General features: G+C 41.0%; 1 protein-coding gene across 5 annotated transcripts in view; it reads right to left on the reverse strand.

The window, feature by feature from the left end:
• SYNE1 (spectrin repeat containing nuclear envelope protein 1) overlaps window positions 1-18667 on the reverse strand; it is a 414665-nt gene that overhangs the window by 69169 nt on the left and 326829 nt on the right. For all 5 annotated transcript variants that reach the window (XM_054570132.1, XM_054570129.1, XM_054570128.1 and 2 more), the window contains 6 exons: window positions 17097-17251; window positions 16534-16681; window positions 14442-14536; window positions 11452-11686; window positions 9794-9988; window positions 116-241 (listed from right to left, as the gene is read on the reverse strand). In XM_054570132.1, the coding sequence (XP_054426107.1) occupies window positions 116-241; window positions 9794-9988; window positions 11452-11686; window positions 14442-14536; window positions 16534-16681; window positions 17097-17251 (954 nt within the window). The remainder of the gene's footprint in view (window positions 1-115; window positions 242-9793; window positions 9989-11451; window positions 11687-14441; window positions 14537-16533; window positions 16682-17096; window positions 17252-18667) is intronic.

Genomic DNA, 18667 nt, shown 5'->3' on the forward strand with positions numbered 1-18667 from the left:
CATCTACACGGAGACGGCTGTAGCGTTTGACTCGGTGGTGCACTCAAAGGTGTTGCTACCGCAGAAGCGCACAGACGGGACAGCTAACGGTTAAGAGCTCAGTCAGATGATTTACCTTGCAACGCATCTGTTCTGCTTGCAGCTCTTCGTGGTGGTCTGGTAGAGGCTGGGAAAGCTTCTTTTTGAAAGTTCGTAGTTTCTCCAGTGATTCAGCTATTCCATTCTCACATTTTTCCCAGTCCTAATTTGGGAGGAGAAAGACATTTCATGTATTTTTTTGGTAGGAAGTTGGAAAAATAAAAAACATTCTTTTTAATTCCCATATTTCAATTATTACCTGATTTTTTTTTTAAACAAGACACATGTATTTCTTTTGTAATTAAAAAAAAGTAAAAAAAAATTAAGGGAACATAATGGAGACTTGATTCTTTACAGCATCGTATCTACAAATGAACTCTTATCTGGTGCCTCCATGCCAATGCAAATTAAATTCAACTAAACAAATCTCCTTAATTTTGTCTAATGGCCTCCATTCCTGGCCTTCCCGCCAAAACAATCCTACCTACTGACCACTCCCGACAACTCAAGTCACTGAGCTCCAATAAAGACAACTAGAGTTGCTTTTAGTATTTAGTGTGGTACCCAATCACACTGCATTTTTCTCACATTATCTCTTCCATCATTATTGGTCTTTCTTTGGGTCCTTCTACATTCTCTTCTGGTGTCTTATTTTTAACACAGCAACCCATAGGTACTATTAACTAAAACTGCCTCTTTAAGAAGTGTTGGCTAAAGTTCTTCCATGCTCACAAGGTCTTTTGGTTTCTAACTAAACTGAGAATTTGGCTCAACATTTTCCTTTCTCTTTTAAATTCCTTTAGGGAATTTCGTTAAGTGTATAATCATATTCCCTCCTCCTACTCACCAGAAACAAACAAACATACAAACAGCAAACAAAGAGTCTGTCTTGGACAGATTTGTTCTAATTTTCCTTATTAAAATATCTCTGTGTTCCCAGGCCATACTTAGTTCATCAATGCTGAGCAAAGTGAAAGTAGACAGAAAGATCCTCTTTCTACTCAATTAAATCATCACACACTCTGAAATGTATCAACCCACAGTCAATAAACATTCATTGATCTAAACGAGAAAAGGTCAACTTGTTTTTCGCAACAAAATTAAGAGGTGATAGCAAAGCAGGTGACTGTGCAGGGCATAGAATTATAATGATTATATTACTCAGAGCATTAAATTAGAGCAAAAAAATAGATAAACATTACATAATAGTTATGGGGAAAAGATACAGTAAAATGAGACTGTCTAAACATTAAAATTGAGCTTCATAAACTCCTTACGTAAATAGGACCTAACGTATGATTCAAAATGCACTTTAACAAGAATAGGGATTTCCCTGTTCAAAGGCTGCTTAGACTCTGAAGCTATAACCAAATCTCTTTACTACATGAATTATAAGGAAATAACTAAATGTCGCAGTCTGCAAACATCTATCAAAGTGGATGTTTCACCCGCCAACAAAGAGACTGACAAGAAAAGCAAATGCAGGAGGAAAAAAAGATGGCGGAGGAGTGAAAGGGAGTCACGCTGACCTCCTCCCAAAACCAAACTGGAATTGCAACTAAATAATGGAGTAATCACCTGGAAAGCAGTGGAGCGATAGTGGGAGAGGAGCCTTGGTGCCGCGGACAGCGGATTCGACTCTCACACATCCCAAGGGGTGAGAATTGCGGTGGAGGCTCGAGAGGGTGGGCTGGGTGCGCACGGGCACTGGCACCAGAGGGACATTGAAACGGCCAGTTAGCGTCCCCCCGGGAAGAACGGGGTCTGAATCATAAACAGGAACCCCTAAACTACAGCCGCTAAAGCCGAGAAAATACAGACAAAACACAACCCCAAAAAGCTTAGGGGCACTCTCTGCCAGAGACAAGTGGCTGGGGATGCAAAAAGACATTTAAAGGGCAAACGCAAAAGTTGCAGCGGCAGCCACCCTCCTTGATCGCTGGGTACAGGCGGCAGCAGGGTGGGCTGGTGCCTGGGAAAAGACTGGTGAGGAAAACTTTGTGAAGAGAACTGACTCTGCGGCCGGTGGAGCCCGGGTGATAACGCACTTCCCACTCTGCAGCTACCATCTCGCTCAGGCATAAGGGAATCAATTAACCTGCCTTTTGTGCGCTCCGCACACAGCTTGTGCGCGTGTGACCTGCGGGGCTGAGTGCAGACTGTCTGGGAGAGCCTTGAGGAGAGACTGGAGACAGTGGCGTTGGGGAAAGAACGGGAGGAGGAACCGGGGAGTCCCGACTCCCTCCCCGTTCGGTAGTCTCCATTGTGGGCTGGAAAGGCGCGACCCCAAAGAGGCAGAAGCGGGGCGCGCATGAACCAGACTGCCTGCGATTGAAACGCAGTCCGCACAGGGGTTGGATCCTCAGCCGAAGGGGTCACAGAACTGCCCAGAGGCCCCTGAGGGGAGACTAGAAACGGAGGCATTGGGGAAAGAACGGGAGGAGGAACCGGGGAGTCCTGACTCCTTCTCCTTGCCGAAGTCTCCATTGCGCGGGAAGAGGCCACACCCCAAAAGAGCCAAAAGCCGAAAAGCAAACATAGACACCCCCAAAACACCCAGAGCAGGCGCGCACACTTGCGCCGAGTGACTGGCGAGGGTTGGCGAGCGTGTGTGTGACCCACGCGGGCTGGCAAACGCTTGCACCTGCCAGCAAGGCCTCACACAGACTGGCACCCATACGGCCTGCGAGGGATTGCACAGAGGGGCAAGGGCAGGCGTAAATTGACCCGCCCGCCGCGATTGCGGAGCAGCCCACAAAATAAGTAGAGCTGCCCAGAGTCCCTGGAGGAGAGACCAGAAACAGGATTAACCGGAGAGCTGATTTCCTCCCATTTCCGTAGTCCCCATTTGGCGAGGGCAAGCAACGCACCCAAAGAGCCAAAAGCGGGGAAAACACACAATAGAAGACTCTAAACTGACCAGTGCCGCGAAGCTCGCGTGCCAGGGAGGTCAGATGAACACGGGAGGTGGCGAATAAGGCCCCTGGTCTGGGGCAAACACATGCGAGCCCAGGCAGGTGGGGGACCCTGCCGCGCTGGGAACGCGCTCAAGGAGCTCTCGTGAGAGCGCAGAGAGATCCCAAAAAATAGCCCAGCCCTGACCGAAGGGGTCACAGAGCTGTCCCAAGCAGGAGTCAGACACAGGCATTAGACTCCTGAAAGGCTCAAACAAACAACCCAAGGCCCTATAGGGTCAACAACTGACATCATCAGAGGCAAGCCCAGAAAGAAAAGTAAAGGACAAAAATACTTAACAGACTCTCACAAAAATGGGAAGAAAAAGAAGTTCTCCCCAAATGAGTGGAAAAGGGGACTCCCCACAGAGAGAGCTCAATGAAATAGAGGCAAGGGAACTATCAGATATGGAATTTAAAACAATGGTTCTAAGGAAGCTCAATGAGCTCAGCCAGCTCAAAGAGAACTATGAGAAACTGCAGAGAAACTATCAGGATCTTACAGCAAACTATATCAGCCTGGAAAAGGACATAGAAACTATCAAGAAGACACAAGAGGATATGAAGAATACCATTTCTGAATTGAAGAACACAGTAGAAGGAATCCAAAGCAGGCTGGATGAAGCTGAGGATCGAATCAGTGAGATGGAGGATAAGGTAGAAAAAAGCTCCCAGAAAGAGCAAGAAATGGAAAAACGGCTCAAAAAGAATGAAGAAGCATTTAGGGAAATGCAGGACAACCTGAAACGCAATAATATCCGTATAATAGGGATACCAGAAGGAGAAGAAGAGGAGCAAGGGATAGAGAACCTCCTCGAAAAAGTAATGATGGAAAATTTCCCTAATTTGAGGAGAGAAAGGCTCTCATGGATCCAGGAGGCACAGAGGACCCCACTCAAGAAGGACCCAAGGAGGTCCACTCCAAGACACATCATCATTAAAATGGCAAATGTCAAAGACAAAGAGAGAATCCTCAAGGCAGCAAGGGAGAAGGAGAAAGTAACATACAAGGGGGCCCCGATACGCCTAGGAGCTGACTTCTCAACAGAAACACTCCAAGCCAGAAGGGAATGGCAACAAATATTCCAAGCCATGAAAAGCAAGGGCCTACAGCCAAGGCTGCTCTACCCAGCTAGGCTCTCCATTAAAATAGAAGGAGAAATACGGAGTTTCCCAGACAAAAGAAAGCTAAAAGAATACATCTCTACCAAACCAGCACTCCAAGATATGCTAAGGGGACTGGTTTAAGCAGATGAAGGAAAAGAATGAGACAGAGAGGAACACAAGTACAAAGAGAAAAGATGAGTAAGTTTCTATCAGTAACATCTCTCAATGTGAATGGATTAAATGCCCCAATCAAAAGACACAGGGTAGCTGAATGGATAAGAAAACATGACCCACACATATGCTGCCTACAAGAGACCCACCTCAGAGCAAAAGACCTACACAGATTGAAAGTAAAGGGATGGAAAATAATATTCCAAGCAAATGGACATGAGAAAAAGGCTGGCGTTGCCATACTTGTATCAGACAAATTCGATTTCAAAGCAAAGGCCATAAAGAGAGACCCAGAGGGGCACTTTATCATACTTAAAGGAAGAATCTATCAAGAAGACATCAACATTGTAAACTTATATGCTCCCAATATAGGAGCCCCCAAGTTTATAAGGAAATTGTTGGATGACTTCAAAAAAAGATATAGACAGCAACACACTGATAGTAGGGGATTTCAACACCCCACTGTCCAAAATGGACAGATCTTCCAAACAAAACATTAATAAACATATCGTGGCACTGAATGAAACACTGAATCAAAGAGACTTAACTGACATATATAGAATCTTACATCCCAAAGAAGAAAAATACACATTCTTTTCAAATGCTCACGGCAGTTTTTCAAAGATAGACCACATGATAGGACACAAAGCAAGCCTCAGTAAATTCAGGAAAATTGAAATAATACCAAACTTTTTCTCAGACCACAAGGCCTTGAAACTCGAAATCAAACTCAAAGAGAAACTTCAAAAACTTGGAAACTCATGGAGACTGAACAGTACACTTTTAAACAATGAATGGGTCAATAATGAGATAAGAGAAGAAATAAAAAAATTTCTGGAAACAAATGAAAATGAACAGACAACTGTCCAAAACCTATGGGACACAGCAAAGGCGGTCCTGAGAGGGAAGTTCATAGCAATACAGGCTTACCTTAAAAAGATAGAAACATTTCAAATAAAAGACCTAACACTACAACTTGAAGAACTGGAGAAACAACAACAAATAAATCCCAGAGCAAGTAGAAGGAAGGAAATAGTCAAGATTAGAGCAGAACTGAATGACATAGAGACAAAAAGAACAATTCAGAGGATCAACCAATCCAGAAGCTGGTTCTTTGAAAAGATTCATAAAGTGGACAAACCTTTAAGCAGACTCATCAAGAAAAAAAGGGAGAGGACCCAAATTAATAATATCAGAAATGAAAGAGGAGAAATAACAACTGATACCACAGAAATACAAATGATCATCAGAAACTATTATGAACAATTATATGCCAAGAAATTTGAAAATCTGGATGAAATGGACAAATTTTTAGAAAAGTATAATCTTCCAACACTGAAGGAGGAAGAAACAGAAAGCTTGAACAGACCGATAACAGTTGGGGAAATTGAAGCAGTAATCAAGAAACTCCCAGCACACAAAAGTCCAGGGCCAGACGGTTTCCCAGGAGAATTTTACAAAACATTTAAGGAAGAGCTAACCCCTGTCCTTCTCAGACTATTCCAAAAAATCCAAGAGGAGGGAAGACTGCCAGACTCCTTCTATGAGGCCAGCATCACCCTGATCCCAAAACCAGATAAAGACCCTACAAAGAAAGAAAACTACAGGCCAATTTCGCTGATGAACATAGATGCTAAAATCCTCAACAAAATATTGGCAAACCGCATCCAGCAATACATTCAAAAGATTATCCATCACGATCAAGTGGGATTCATCCCAGGGATGCAGGGATGGTTCAATATACGCAAATCAGTAAACGTGATACACCACATAAATCAAAGAAAAGACAAAAACCACATGATCATCTCGATAGATGCAGAAAAAGCATTTGACAAGGTACAGCACCCATTTATGATCAAAACACTCAGCAAAATGGGAATCAATGGGGCATTCCTCAACGTAATAAAGGCCATATATGAAAAACCTACAGCCAATATCATACTCAACGGGCAAAAACTGAAAGCTTTCCCACTAAGATCGGGAACACGACAAGGATGTCCACTCTCACCGCTTCTTTTCAACATCGTATTGGAAGTCCTAGCCACAGCGGTCAGACAAGAGAAAGAGATAAAAGGCATCCAAATAGGAAAGGAGGAAGTAAAACTATCATTGTTTGCAGATGACATGATAGTGTACATAGAGAACCCTGTAGACTCTACCAAAAAACTCCTCAACCTAATAAGTGAATTTGGCAAAACAGCAGGATACAAAGTCAACATTCAGAAATCAAAGGCGTTTTTGTACACCAGCAATGCAATAGAAGAAGAAGAAATCAGGAAAAATATACCATTCGATATAGCACGAAAAAAGATAAAGTACCTAGGGATAAATTTAACCAAAGACACAAAAGACCTGTACGCAGAAAACTATACAACATTGAAAAAAGAAATTAAGGAAGACACAAATAAATGGAAGCATATACCGTGCACATGGATTGGAAGAATTAATATCCTTAAAATGTCCATACTACCAAAAGCAATCTATAGATTCAACGCAATCCCTATTAAGATACCAATGACGTATTTCACAGAAATAGAACAGACATTTCAAAAATTTATATGGAACCATAAACGACCTCGAATAGCTGCAGCAATTTTGAGAAAGAAACACAAAGTAGGAGGGATCACAATACCGGACATCAAACTCTACTACAAAGCCACTATACTCAAAACAATCTGGTACTGGCACAAGAACAGACCCATAGACCAGTGGAACAGAATAGAAAGCCCAGAAATAAGCCCAGGTCTCTATGGACATCTAATATTTGACAAAGGGGGCAGAAGCATAAAATGGAGCAATAACAGCCTCTTCAACAAATGGTGTTGGGAGAGCTGGATGGCTACATGCAAAAAATTGAAATGGGATCATCAGCTGACACCATACACAAAAATAAACTCAAGATGGATAAAAGACTTAAATATAAGTCGCAACACCATCAAAGTCCTAGAGGAGAACATTGGCAGGAAACTCTCAGATATCCCACGCAGCAATTTTTTCACTGATATGTCTCCTAAAGCAAGGGACATAAAGGAAAGAATAAACAAGTGGGACCTCATCAAAATAAGAAGCTTCTGCACGGCTAAAGAAAACATCAGCAAAATGAAAAGGGAGCCAAGCATTTGGGAAAATATATTTGCTAATGATACATCAGATAGAGGTTTGATCTCCAAGATATACAAAGAACTCACTCGACTTGACTCCAAGAAGACAAACGATCCAATCAAAAAATGGGCAAAGGACCTGGGCAGATGCTTTTCTAAGGAGGAGATACAGAGGGCCCAGAGGCATTTGAAAAGATGCTCTGCATCACTAGCCATTAGAGAAATGCAGATCAAAACCACCATGAGGTACCACCTCACACCAGTCAGAATGGCCATCATAAACAGATCCACAAACAACAGGTGCTGGCGAGGCTGTGGAGAAAAGGGAACTCTAGTCCACTGTTGGTGGGAATGCAGACTGGTGCAGCCACTATGGAAAGCAGTGTGGAATTTCCTCAGAAAGCTGAAAATGGAACTGCCTTTTGATCCAGCGATTCCCCTGCTGGGACTATACCCTGAGAACACCAAAACGCCAATACAAAAGAACCTATGCACCCCCATGTTCATAGCAGCACAATTTACAATAGCCAAGTGTTGGAAGCAACCTAAATGCCCATCAGTAGATGATTGGATCAAAAAATTATGGTACATATACACAATGGAATACTATGCAGCAGAAAGAAAAAAAGAAGTACTAAACTTCGCAACAGCATGGATGGAACTGGAGAGCATCATGCTAAGCGAAATAAGCCAGGGGGCGAAAGACAAATACCATATGATCTCACCTATAAGCGGAACCTAACCAACAAGGCAAAGAAGCAAGGTAAATATGACCAGCAACACTGAAAGGAAAAGAAAGCAACAGAGACAAGAGGGAAGGCGGGGGCAGGGAAAGGGAAGGGAAGGGGAAAGTCAAGGAACATATAGCAAGGACTCATGGACAAAACCAAAGGGGAAGAGCTGAGGGAGGGAAGGTGGGAGGGGGCAAGGGAAAGGGGGGGGGAAGGCAGAGACAAATGTATTTAAAAAGGAAATAAATTAATTAAAAAATAAAATAAAATCAGAATTAACAAAAAAAACAAAAAAAAAAAAAAAGAAAAGCAAATGCAGTGACTCAACCATCTCGCCCTCTGAGGTCCGAGGAATGTGTCCAATAATCACATCACAAATAAAGAAAAATATGTGATTAACATGTTCTCTACAGAATGAGTTACGATGTTTTTAATCCTTTCCTGAAAGCAAATATGAAGAAAAAAGAAGTAGTCATATTATATTGCTGATGAGTCCTGCTGTGTGCAAATAATGGTTCTTTAACAGATGCTCAGCGGCATTTTTGATTGATTGTTTCCTACACACAAGCTGATGTATTATTATTAAATAAAATTTAGTAGGATAAACCCATGAGTGTACATACTTTAAGCATTAAAAAACATGTATTCCATTTACTTTAGTTATTACTTTGATCCAAAAAAGTGATGGGTTGAATTTAAAAGACAATTGCATTAAACTGTCGGTGGGTATCAATGTATATAAAACTTTAGTATTTAGCTGTGTTCACTTTTTTAAAATGATAATATCAACAATGATAATTACCATCATTTACTGAGAGCTTAATATGTGCTGCATGATTTACTTTCGATATTTCATTAAATCCTTACAGTGCCATATGAAGGATGTATAATCATGCCTACTTTAGATATGAAGAAACTGAGGCTTAGGTAGGTTGAGTCAACCAAGTTACCTGGGTTATTATAGCTTTAACTTGGATTTATCAAAGTGTAGAGCCCACCCTCCATTTCAATTGCTGATTTATTATGGGTTATACAAGGATTTGGAAAGTAAGGGAGAAAAGCAAATTGTAAGAAGTCTGGATAAATTTACATTTCCCTAAATTTTCTGTGTGATCGGTCTGAAACCTGTAGCCAACCAAAGGCTTAATACCCCTCCTGGAGATTTTTATCTCACAGCAACATGCTTAGATAAGCTATGATCAAATCAAACATATCTCCTTGGATAGGTTTACCCTGCTATAAAGTAAGAGATATCGATCTTGAAAACCAGTTTGGAGTCTTACATTAGGGAGTGGAATCTACTCTTTGCATTCCTGTCTAGCTTTATACAGTCATCACAAGGCTTCTGGCTTTGCACCAGCCAGTAATCAGAATTCATCACTTGAATAGTCTTGTTACACTTAAAACTACTTTGTTGGGGGATTTTCCTGAAAGACAAACTGCTGAAAATTGGAAAACTTCTCTAGTTCGTGCGAGACAGGACAAAGTCTTAAATAAAACACAGGGGATCAAAATAGTGCAGGGTTTGACAATGGCCTTTGCATCACTTGATTTGCAGGACACCCATGGGAGGAAGCAACACAACTCTTACAGCTGATATGCATACTCTATCAACGACATTACATCTGTAGGAGGAAGGGGATGAGCTCACCTTCAATAAGAAGGCCAGTTTTTTCTTCTGTTCCTCCAGACGCATGCCGGCGGATTTCCACTTCTCTTGGATTTCCGCGAGTTCAGCCTGCAAGGCGGCCTCTGCCCCACTGTCTGCAGAGATCAGGAGCTGTTTGCCTGCCTCCACAGTCAGGATGTAGCTGCCTTGTTGTCGCAGGAACACCTTTTCTTTGAACTGAAAGAAACCGTAGATTTTTACTTTCTCATTCTTTTTTTTCCCACCGTCTCCCTATTATAAGTATTCTTAAATGATTCGACTGTTTGCATCCATAGCATGCCCTCTTTCATCCTATAAGCATTTATTGAGCTAGTACTTTGTGCATGAATGAAACAATGTGTAAATAAATGGGAATTCAACAGGAAGAGACCTGATAACGTCCACGTAGACACAACCGGTTTCAGAAGCCGGTGTCATGTGAGGTTCAGGAGTCAGGGAGAGGACACCTTCCAGGCGGGGAAGTGAGGATGGGTTCATGCGCTGTACAAGGTCAATGTGAATGCAGGAAATTGGAGGTAGTTCTCAGTGGCTGGAATACAGGAGGCATGTGAGAGAGTGGTAGGACATGAGGCAAGACCACACCCTACACAGGAATTTAGTTTTTGAAATAAAAGTGACTGAGATTCACAGAAGAATATTAAGTAGGGAAGTGATGTGTCTGCTGAAAGAATTCGGCAGGAGGGTGGAAAATGCAATTGAAGAAGAGCATATACAGAATCTACTAAGACAAGTTAGAAAGCTATATTGTCTATGTAGACAAGGGATCATGAGCACCTACTCTAAGGCAGTGGCAGGAGGGATGGCCACTTGAGGACTATGAGACACAGGGAGGGAGAGAAGAAGAATATAGCTACAGATGCCTCTGGGGTTCCTAGCTGAGAGGCCTGAGAGCTGTTGATGGCATTTCTTTGGATTGGGAACATGGGCAATGGGCTGATGGAGAATCGGTGGCCCAGAGAACACAGGCTTCATTGGAACCTACAGAGTATGTTACGACTGTGATGTATATAGACGTAAATCTGAAAGGCAACTGAATAATGAGCTAAAAGCTCAGCAGGTGAATGTGACCGGAAGATACCAATTTGGCCATTCTCTGCTGGTGGGGTGCAGTGGAAGCCGCATGTGTAGACGAGGTCTCCCAGAGAAGCGAGGAGGAAAAAGGAAGCAGAGAACAGCAACCTTCAAAGGGAAGAGGAAGGCCTGATGAGCACACCAGGAGGCCGGACTCCTCAGTTCCCAGGCTGGTGAAAGTAGGGGGTAGTCCAGGACTGGACAAACAGGACTGAGCCCGTATCTTCTCTGGGATACTTCTGTGACATGCTTCAATGGCTCATGAGTGAACTGTGTGTAACCAATGCAGGGTTTTCCCTCCCTTTCCTTTCCACTCCTGCTGAGATCCAACGAACTGCTGGGAGGCCTGGGCGTGTGAAGTAGAAGGAGTGTTAGTAAGAGGCTGAAACCTACCATCCTCTCATCATTAAATGTGGGCTTTGGAATGCGGTCATTTTCTATGTGTCTGTGGACACTGAAGAACAATGTTTGTCCTCATTCCAGAGTCACTGCAGAACGCTGCTGAAACTCAGGCTAGGGCGCAGTGCAAATACAAAAGAGGTTCAAAAGCAGTGTGCTCTGGCCCTTACCTGTACTTCATCAAAGAGGGTCCTTGCCTGTTGCAGTGGTATTGGGACACTTCCGAGACCACTCATGGGGAGATAGGACACTTCGACCAACCATTTACGCAGCTTTTCTGCCATCTCCCTATAGCGTTGCCACTGGCGGATCTGGCTGTCGATGATGCCTCTCCTTTGCTGGGCCCTGCGAATCACTCCCTGCCACTGATTACTGAGAAGTGTCAACTTCAGGTTGAATTCATCCCTGGTGAACAAACAATTACATAGAGGAAAACACTGTTATCCTGGATGTAGTTACCTTATCAACCAGTGTACACGTTCTTGCTGACTGTGAGCCCTGAGAAGTGATCTAGAGCAGAAATTTCCAAAATATCATGCTATAGTCTGCTATCAGGTCCATGGCAAGTACATTTAAAAGTACTAACAATTAAAATACCGGTGTTTGAAAACAGTGAGTGTGCTCATGTTTCAGCACAGGTTGAAGGCCTATATATAAGGTCAATGTCATTGGCTATCTCCCTGAGCGCATAAGAGGGGAGGGAGCATAGGGCAGCAGTGACAATAGGAATGGCACCCACCTGGAGCATGCGGCAACATCCTGTGTATGGGATACAGCCAGAGAAAACGGGGAGCAAAGCTTATTTATAACCTCTGTCCTCAGCTAGACAGAGGTTATGTTAAATAAAATTACGTTATTTTAAAGAGCTGTGCTCCATAAACTCCCAGTATATCGTCACAATAAATAGCCCCAATCTTTAGCAAATTTTTCTGCATATTCATCTTAAATTGTCCATTGTCCCTTCTACATTTAAAATTCATTTTACTTTGTTCTTAGAGAAAGAAAAACTATTAGTTATCACTCTCTGTACAAAGCTTGTCCATAGATCCATATACTTAGAGGTATTAAATTTTAATAAAGCTTTTTCAATTTTCAAGTAAATAAGATATTTTTTAGTTTGTTTTTCATACCTCTGTGTTTTTTACCTTTAAAAAATGTTGGTACTTATTTATTAAGTTTTCTTTATCATTCAACTTGCAGTCTAAGCTGATTTGTCCAGTATCAAATAAAATGAGTGTCCTTATAGATTACAGTTGTTCACACATTTTAGTACTAGTGTATAACCTTCCTCATTCTTTCTCTGTGATATTAGCTTTGCTTTTATTCCCTAGATATGCTGTTTCTCCTCTGGGGGGGTGGTGTAGCTTCAGATCTGAATTGGACTTAGTCTTCTGGATTCATAGTCTTGATACCTTGTATTAGCTAGATACCACTTTAAACCCTGATTTTGTAAGCAAAAGTGTTAATAGTGTTCCTGTTTTTTAAAGAGAATTTCTGATATTTATAATCTAATTCTAGTAGAACCAAATATGATGCATTAGGTTTGTAAGACCTCTCTAAAAGTTACAAGCATCCCTCATCCATGAAAAGGGGCGACTCTAGGATTTGAGACTATCCTCCAACGTGAAAAGTGCCTGCCTAGCGCTCTCCCTGCCGGAGAACTATCCAAGGTCTTCTGGGAGCCCTCATCCCCACTTCAGAGAGCAGAGCTGTCCTGAGCTACCTGCCAGTGTGAGGACTACTTGACACATGACACTGTTCCCACAGCTGAACTTGACCTTTAAAATACAAAAGTCATAAATGAACTTTTGAAACACAATCAATACATTTGTAATCTGAGGCCCTCCTACTATCAACACACTCTAGTCTGAATTTCTTATTCATTGGCAATTTTCAAAATTATTCTCAAGTCTGACCCTCATATTTTCATCCCTTGGTGTTTTTCCCTGTGAGCACTTACAATTTAATAGATGTTGGCTTGTGCATGAATTTTAAATTTTATTTTACATAATGACTCAAACTTTTGTTAATATTGTGATAGAGTTGGCTAAGGGAGGATAAAGCAAGAGATAAGTTAATTGCATCTAAATTCATTTTATTTTGAAGGACTTAAATTCTCTGTAAAGTTATAGTCCATTTGGCTTAGACTAGAATAAATATGGCATCACACTTTGTTGTTCCAAGCTTAACCATAAAAATCTCTTGTGTACTTCCAAAGAAATGTCCACTTAAAACTGAAATTGCTTCCAAAACATTTTTTAAAAGTCCTCTTAATAAAAATGATTTACTTTATATTAAAAAAACAATACTAAGTTCATTATAATTAAAACTACTAGTGTTAAATATGGGAAAAATATATGTATGTAATAAAATAAATGAGGGTTATACTGCAAATATCACCACAAAGTATAGGTGGGATCGCATAAATATTGTTCCTAGGAAATGTAGATGTAGTATTAAATCATCAATTCACACGCCACAAATCTAAAGAGGAGCTAGATATTACTCCTGCATTTTTCATAAAAAGAGAATCTGCTAAGGAAGTGAAGAGGAAGCAGTATTTCAGGTTGAGTGTAATCTGACTTAAGGTAGCACACCATTTTCAAATCTGGTGGATTTATCAAGGTTTGAGAACACGGGCTGGTCCTGACTTAAAAAACAGGTACCGAATTCCAGGCTTGCTTCTGTGCTACATCGTTACGTGACCTTGGTCAAATCAGTTCGCATTTCTGGACCTCAAGTTTTTTCATCTATAAGTAAGAATGATGGTCTAGTGATCTCTATGCTCCTTTTAGGAATAAAATTTCTGTAATCATATAAGAATATTAGGAGCATCTGTTTATAAACCATTGATGCATCATTGATACAATTCATTCTCATCTACTTATTAGTTCCAGTCTCCTACAGATGACTAGCAATGGTTGGCTAGGTGATTTCCAATTACTCTATGTCCTTCATATAATATAATAGCAATTCTTTAAAAACATTCAATACTCAGTCATTTCAGAGATTTGGAGAAGCCTTTTCTCCAATTACTGAGGCTCTATTGCAGTACAATTGCCTTAGGAAGATTGGATATATGCCTTCTAATCTGCTCATTAAAAAGAAAATGACTAATTTATGGCAACCTTTCTTCATAGTAATATATCAAAGATCCTACCTGTCATCAACTTGACCTTGTTCCAGAAGACGCTGCCCATCAGTAATGATTGAGTGCAAAATCTGTTGACGACTGAACATCTCTGCTTGAAACAACTTTTATTTAAAAAAATTAAAAAAATACTTTAGAGTTCTTATTTTAATGACTAGTTCTCTAATAAGTTTCCAAAAATTCTGATTTAAGCAAGGTTATGAAAACTATCTCCTGCTGAATCAGGATATGTGTTTTATCCTGCAGTATAGAAATAATGTATTTTTCAAGCATCAATTAAGATATACATACAATTTAGTTTTTGTTTATTAAAACTGACTAAAAGTAAAGTTATGTTCCTCCCCTTTCTTTTGAAATGACCTATAAAGTCAGTTAACACATATATTGTATTCCAGTTTCTTCTGTATGCAGAATTGGTTCTTTTTCAGACAGGTTAGCTGAAGGCCTTTTAAAAAGTTAAATGGGAAAAAAAACACCCTTTTTTTTAACTCACTATTTTTCAATTTAATTTGGTTAATAAAATTACCTCACTACTAAAAAATTCAACAGAAAGTATTTAAAATTTTTTCCATTCTTGTTTGAACAGTTTTATTGAGATATAATTTACATACCATATAATTCACTTATTTAAAGTGTACAATTTAATGGTTTTTATTAATTTTGCAGAGTTGTGCAACCAATACCATGATAAACCTCAGACCATTTCATTCCCCCCGAAAGGACTCCATACTCGTTAAAAATCACTCCCCATTTCCTCTCAACCCCCCTGCCCCAGGTAACTATGAACTTATTTTCTGTCTCTATGGATTTGCTTACTCTAGACATTACATGTAAATGGAATTATGCAATATGCTATCTCATGTGATTGGCTTCTTTTTACTTAGCATACTGTTTTCAAGGCTGACCATGTTGCAGTATACATCAGTGCTGCCTTTTAATTGCTGAATGGTATTCCATTGTACAAACATACCACATTTTATTTATTTATTCTTCAGTAGTTGGTGGATATTTGGTTTGCTTCCACTTTTTAGCTACGATGAATAATGCCACCATAAACAATACTTTTGTACCAATTTTTGTCTACACAGGTGTATGTATAAACACATATTTGCATTTCTCTTGGCTGAATTCCACCTAGGAGTGGAAATACTAGGTCACATGGCAACTCTACAGTTAACAGTTTGAGGAACTGCCAAACTGCTTTCCAAAGAAGCTCCACTATTTTCACTTCCTACCAGCAACATATAAGGATTCCAATTTCTCTATTCTCTCATCAACACTGAACTCTTTCGTTGTAGCTTCCTAATGGGTGTAAAGGGGTATCTCACTGTAGATTTCATTCATAGTGTCTTTTATTTCTTTTTCGGTCAACTCTGTGAAAATGGACTTTAAAGTGTCTTACACATATTTAAATTTTCTATTTCTTCCATGTAAACAAAATGCATTACAATTAGTTGTATTCTCTTTGAAGTTCTGCATTAAGTCTTTTCTCTGCTTTCAGGTAAATCCTATTTTTCTATTTGCCTGTGTTTTATAAACATGTGGAACCACTTAGTCACACCAGTAAATGGCAAAATAGACACTAACAGCAAATAAACTAATTTGCATTTTGTATCTAATTCTTTCTCAGTGTTTCTTGAGAAGTAATTATAATGTAATTTGGCCCAGAAGTGCATTTGGAGATATTTGGTAGCTTCATTCCCTTGTATAAAATGCACATATGTCTTTTAAAGAACACACAGTTTTCATTTATTAATGAGTTTTAATCAAACCATTCTCTCTTTAGCAACTAGCCTTGAAGATATTAATATAGTCTGTAGCTCACTCTGAAAATTGAGTCCCACTTTCTGAACCCCTTCCACACACCCTCTCCATTACAGGGTACTGAAGCCTGCCACATGCTTATAACCAACTATGGGGTAAAGAACTACATTTTTGTAATTAAGCTATCAAAACCTCAGCCTTAAGAAGGAAGGCAAAAACAGTGCACACATTTGAGCAGACTCAGTACTAGGTACAACACTTTTATTCCTTCACTGGGATTTTGCATCATCTTCCAAAAGCCTATTTTATCCGCCCCAAGTCTCCTAGCATCACTTACCTCGTGTGCTCTCTGCTGCTCCAAAAGATGCTGATAATTGCCTGAAATCTCTACTGCTAACTTTTGCTCCGTTTGAACCAGGAATTCCATCCACGTTTCACATTTTTCCAAGAAAGTCTGATGTTGAAGCAAAAATGACTGCAACTTACTGACAAAATAAAGGGAAGAGAATAGTTGGCTATGTTGTTGCTCATCGGTATACTTTTTTTAGCATGTAAAACAAGATGGAATATTTTCTGCCTCCAATTCTAATTTGATCATCACAAAACTTTCACGCTAGGTAGTAAAATTTAGGAAAAAAATGGAAAAAAAGTTCAAAACAGTAAGTTGTAAAAAATCATATGATGATGTATCTAATAGTTTTACGTGAAAGAGTTTGTTATTTTTTTGATTAAAAGAATACTTAGTTATATTAAGTATGGGGAACCACAGTTTGAGTTTCTTAGTTTTAGTTCCGATTTTGTATCATTAGGAAGACTGAGCATTTATAAATGTACACGGATCGTGAGCTTTTTTTCTACTGATATATCCACAGCAGCCAGAACGTGTCTTGGTGACTCTACCTGAATCTCTCTGTCGTCTGAGAGGAGATCAGAGACCAGTGCCGGTTCAGACTCTGCATCCTTTTGATTTCTTTATCATTCAGGGGTAGCCTGTAGCCAAGTTCATTCAGATGGTCTAAATCAGGGGCCATGCTGCTGAATTTTAACATCTGCGCCTGAAAGGAAGATTGGAAAGCAGGTGTAGCACCACGGTCAGAAAAGGCAAAGGCCTCGCAAAGGCACAGAGGCCCTGGATTTCAGGAAGCGGCTGGTCTTCCGTCTGCTCCGCATTTTGAGGCCACTTGCCTGCAGTGGCCAGAGCTGCAAACACGGAAGAGCTGCTTCTCCCCATCAGCCTCCATGGCTGCTGCTGTCACTGTGGCTGCAGCTACTCGCTGTCCTTTAGGGGACAGCAGCTTATAGGTGGGAATTACTTGATTTATTGACTAACAAGCAATTATTGATAGAACTGTTAAAGGATGAGAATTATGCTGACGGCTGAAAAGGCTTACTTCTTACCCTTTATGCTTTATTTATCCAAGCTAATCTGCTCCCTTATTACTTCATAATAATAATAGTTAATATCTATTGAACACATTTGAACTAAGCATTGTTATAGGAACCTTATGGGTGGTACAACAACACTTTATCCTCCAAACAATCCCACAAGGTCCTACCTACTATTCCCACTTTACAGTGAGGAAAAAGAGGCCCGGAAGCTGTAAGGAAATTACGCAAGGTCACCCAGCAAATATGGGGTACAGCCAGGCAAACAAGAGTTGTTGGGTTCTTGCTAGAGGGACACAGTCCTGCTCCATTTATTATCTGAGGGGCCTCGGTGTTAGTTAGGTTTTTGATCCCAGCCCCACAGTCAGCTGTGCTTTCAGGCCTCTTTCCTGCCCTCAGGCGCCAGACAACCTGCCTCCTGTGGTTTTCCTGTGGGCTTTCACCACCCCACCTGGGAGACTAGCTACAGGAAGGACAAAATGCCAGGCTGCCTTTCGCTGTGTGTGTTTTCTCTTTGCACGGCTCTGCAAAAAGCTCATTACCCTGAAGAAAAGACAAGCCTTTCCAATTGTTGAAGCCAAGAGCATCACTATTAGATGGCAGAACTTCCACTGGTAGATGTAAGCCATGAACAAACTACTGAGCCACGGTCGTCTTCTCCTCCTCACGGTGCTTGCACAGAGGAAGGCACTATTCAATAGCGGAGGCCACAGTAGTAGTCACTGGCACATGCACATAATTAAATGGTGTGATAAATACTGAAGACAAAGAACACTATTATGGAAGCGTGTCCCTGGGGAATCTGACTGGGGGCAGCCGCGGAGGCTTTCTGAGGGACCTCGAACAAAATGACCAGAGGCTTTATTCCTTTTGGAGAGCGGGGAGGTGGTGGGGAGAAGAAAAGGATTCCGGAAAGGAGGCACATCACGCGCACAGACACAGAAGCCCCGTGGCTCCCGAGTGGCTGCGGGGAGAGGACAGCGAAGAGGATGAGACCCTTAGAAAGGCGGAAGCCGGGTGATGTCAGGCCTGAGAATCTACGCTGCTCCTCATCCCGAGAGCAAAGAAACCCGCAGAGGGGTTTA

The sequence above is a fragment of the Pteronotus mesoamericanus genome, unplaced genomic scaffold (assembly GCF_021234165.1).
Source record: "Pteronotus mesoamericanus isolate MK-2021 breed Mesoamerican mustached bat unplaced genomic scaffold, CSHL_Meso_final contig_20, whole genome shotgun sequence".
NCBI lineage: Eukaryota > Metazoa > Chordata > Mammalia > Chiroptera > Mormoopidae > Pteronotus > Pteronotus mesoamericanus.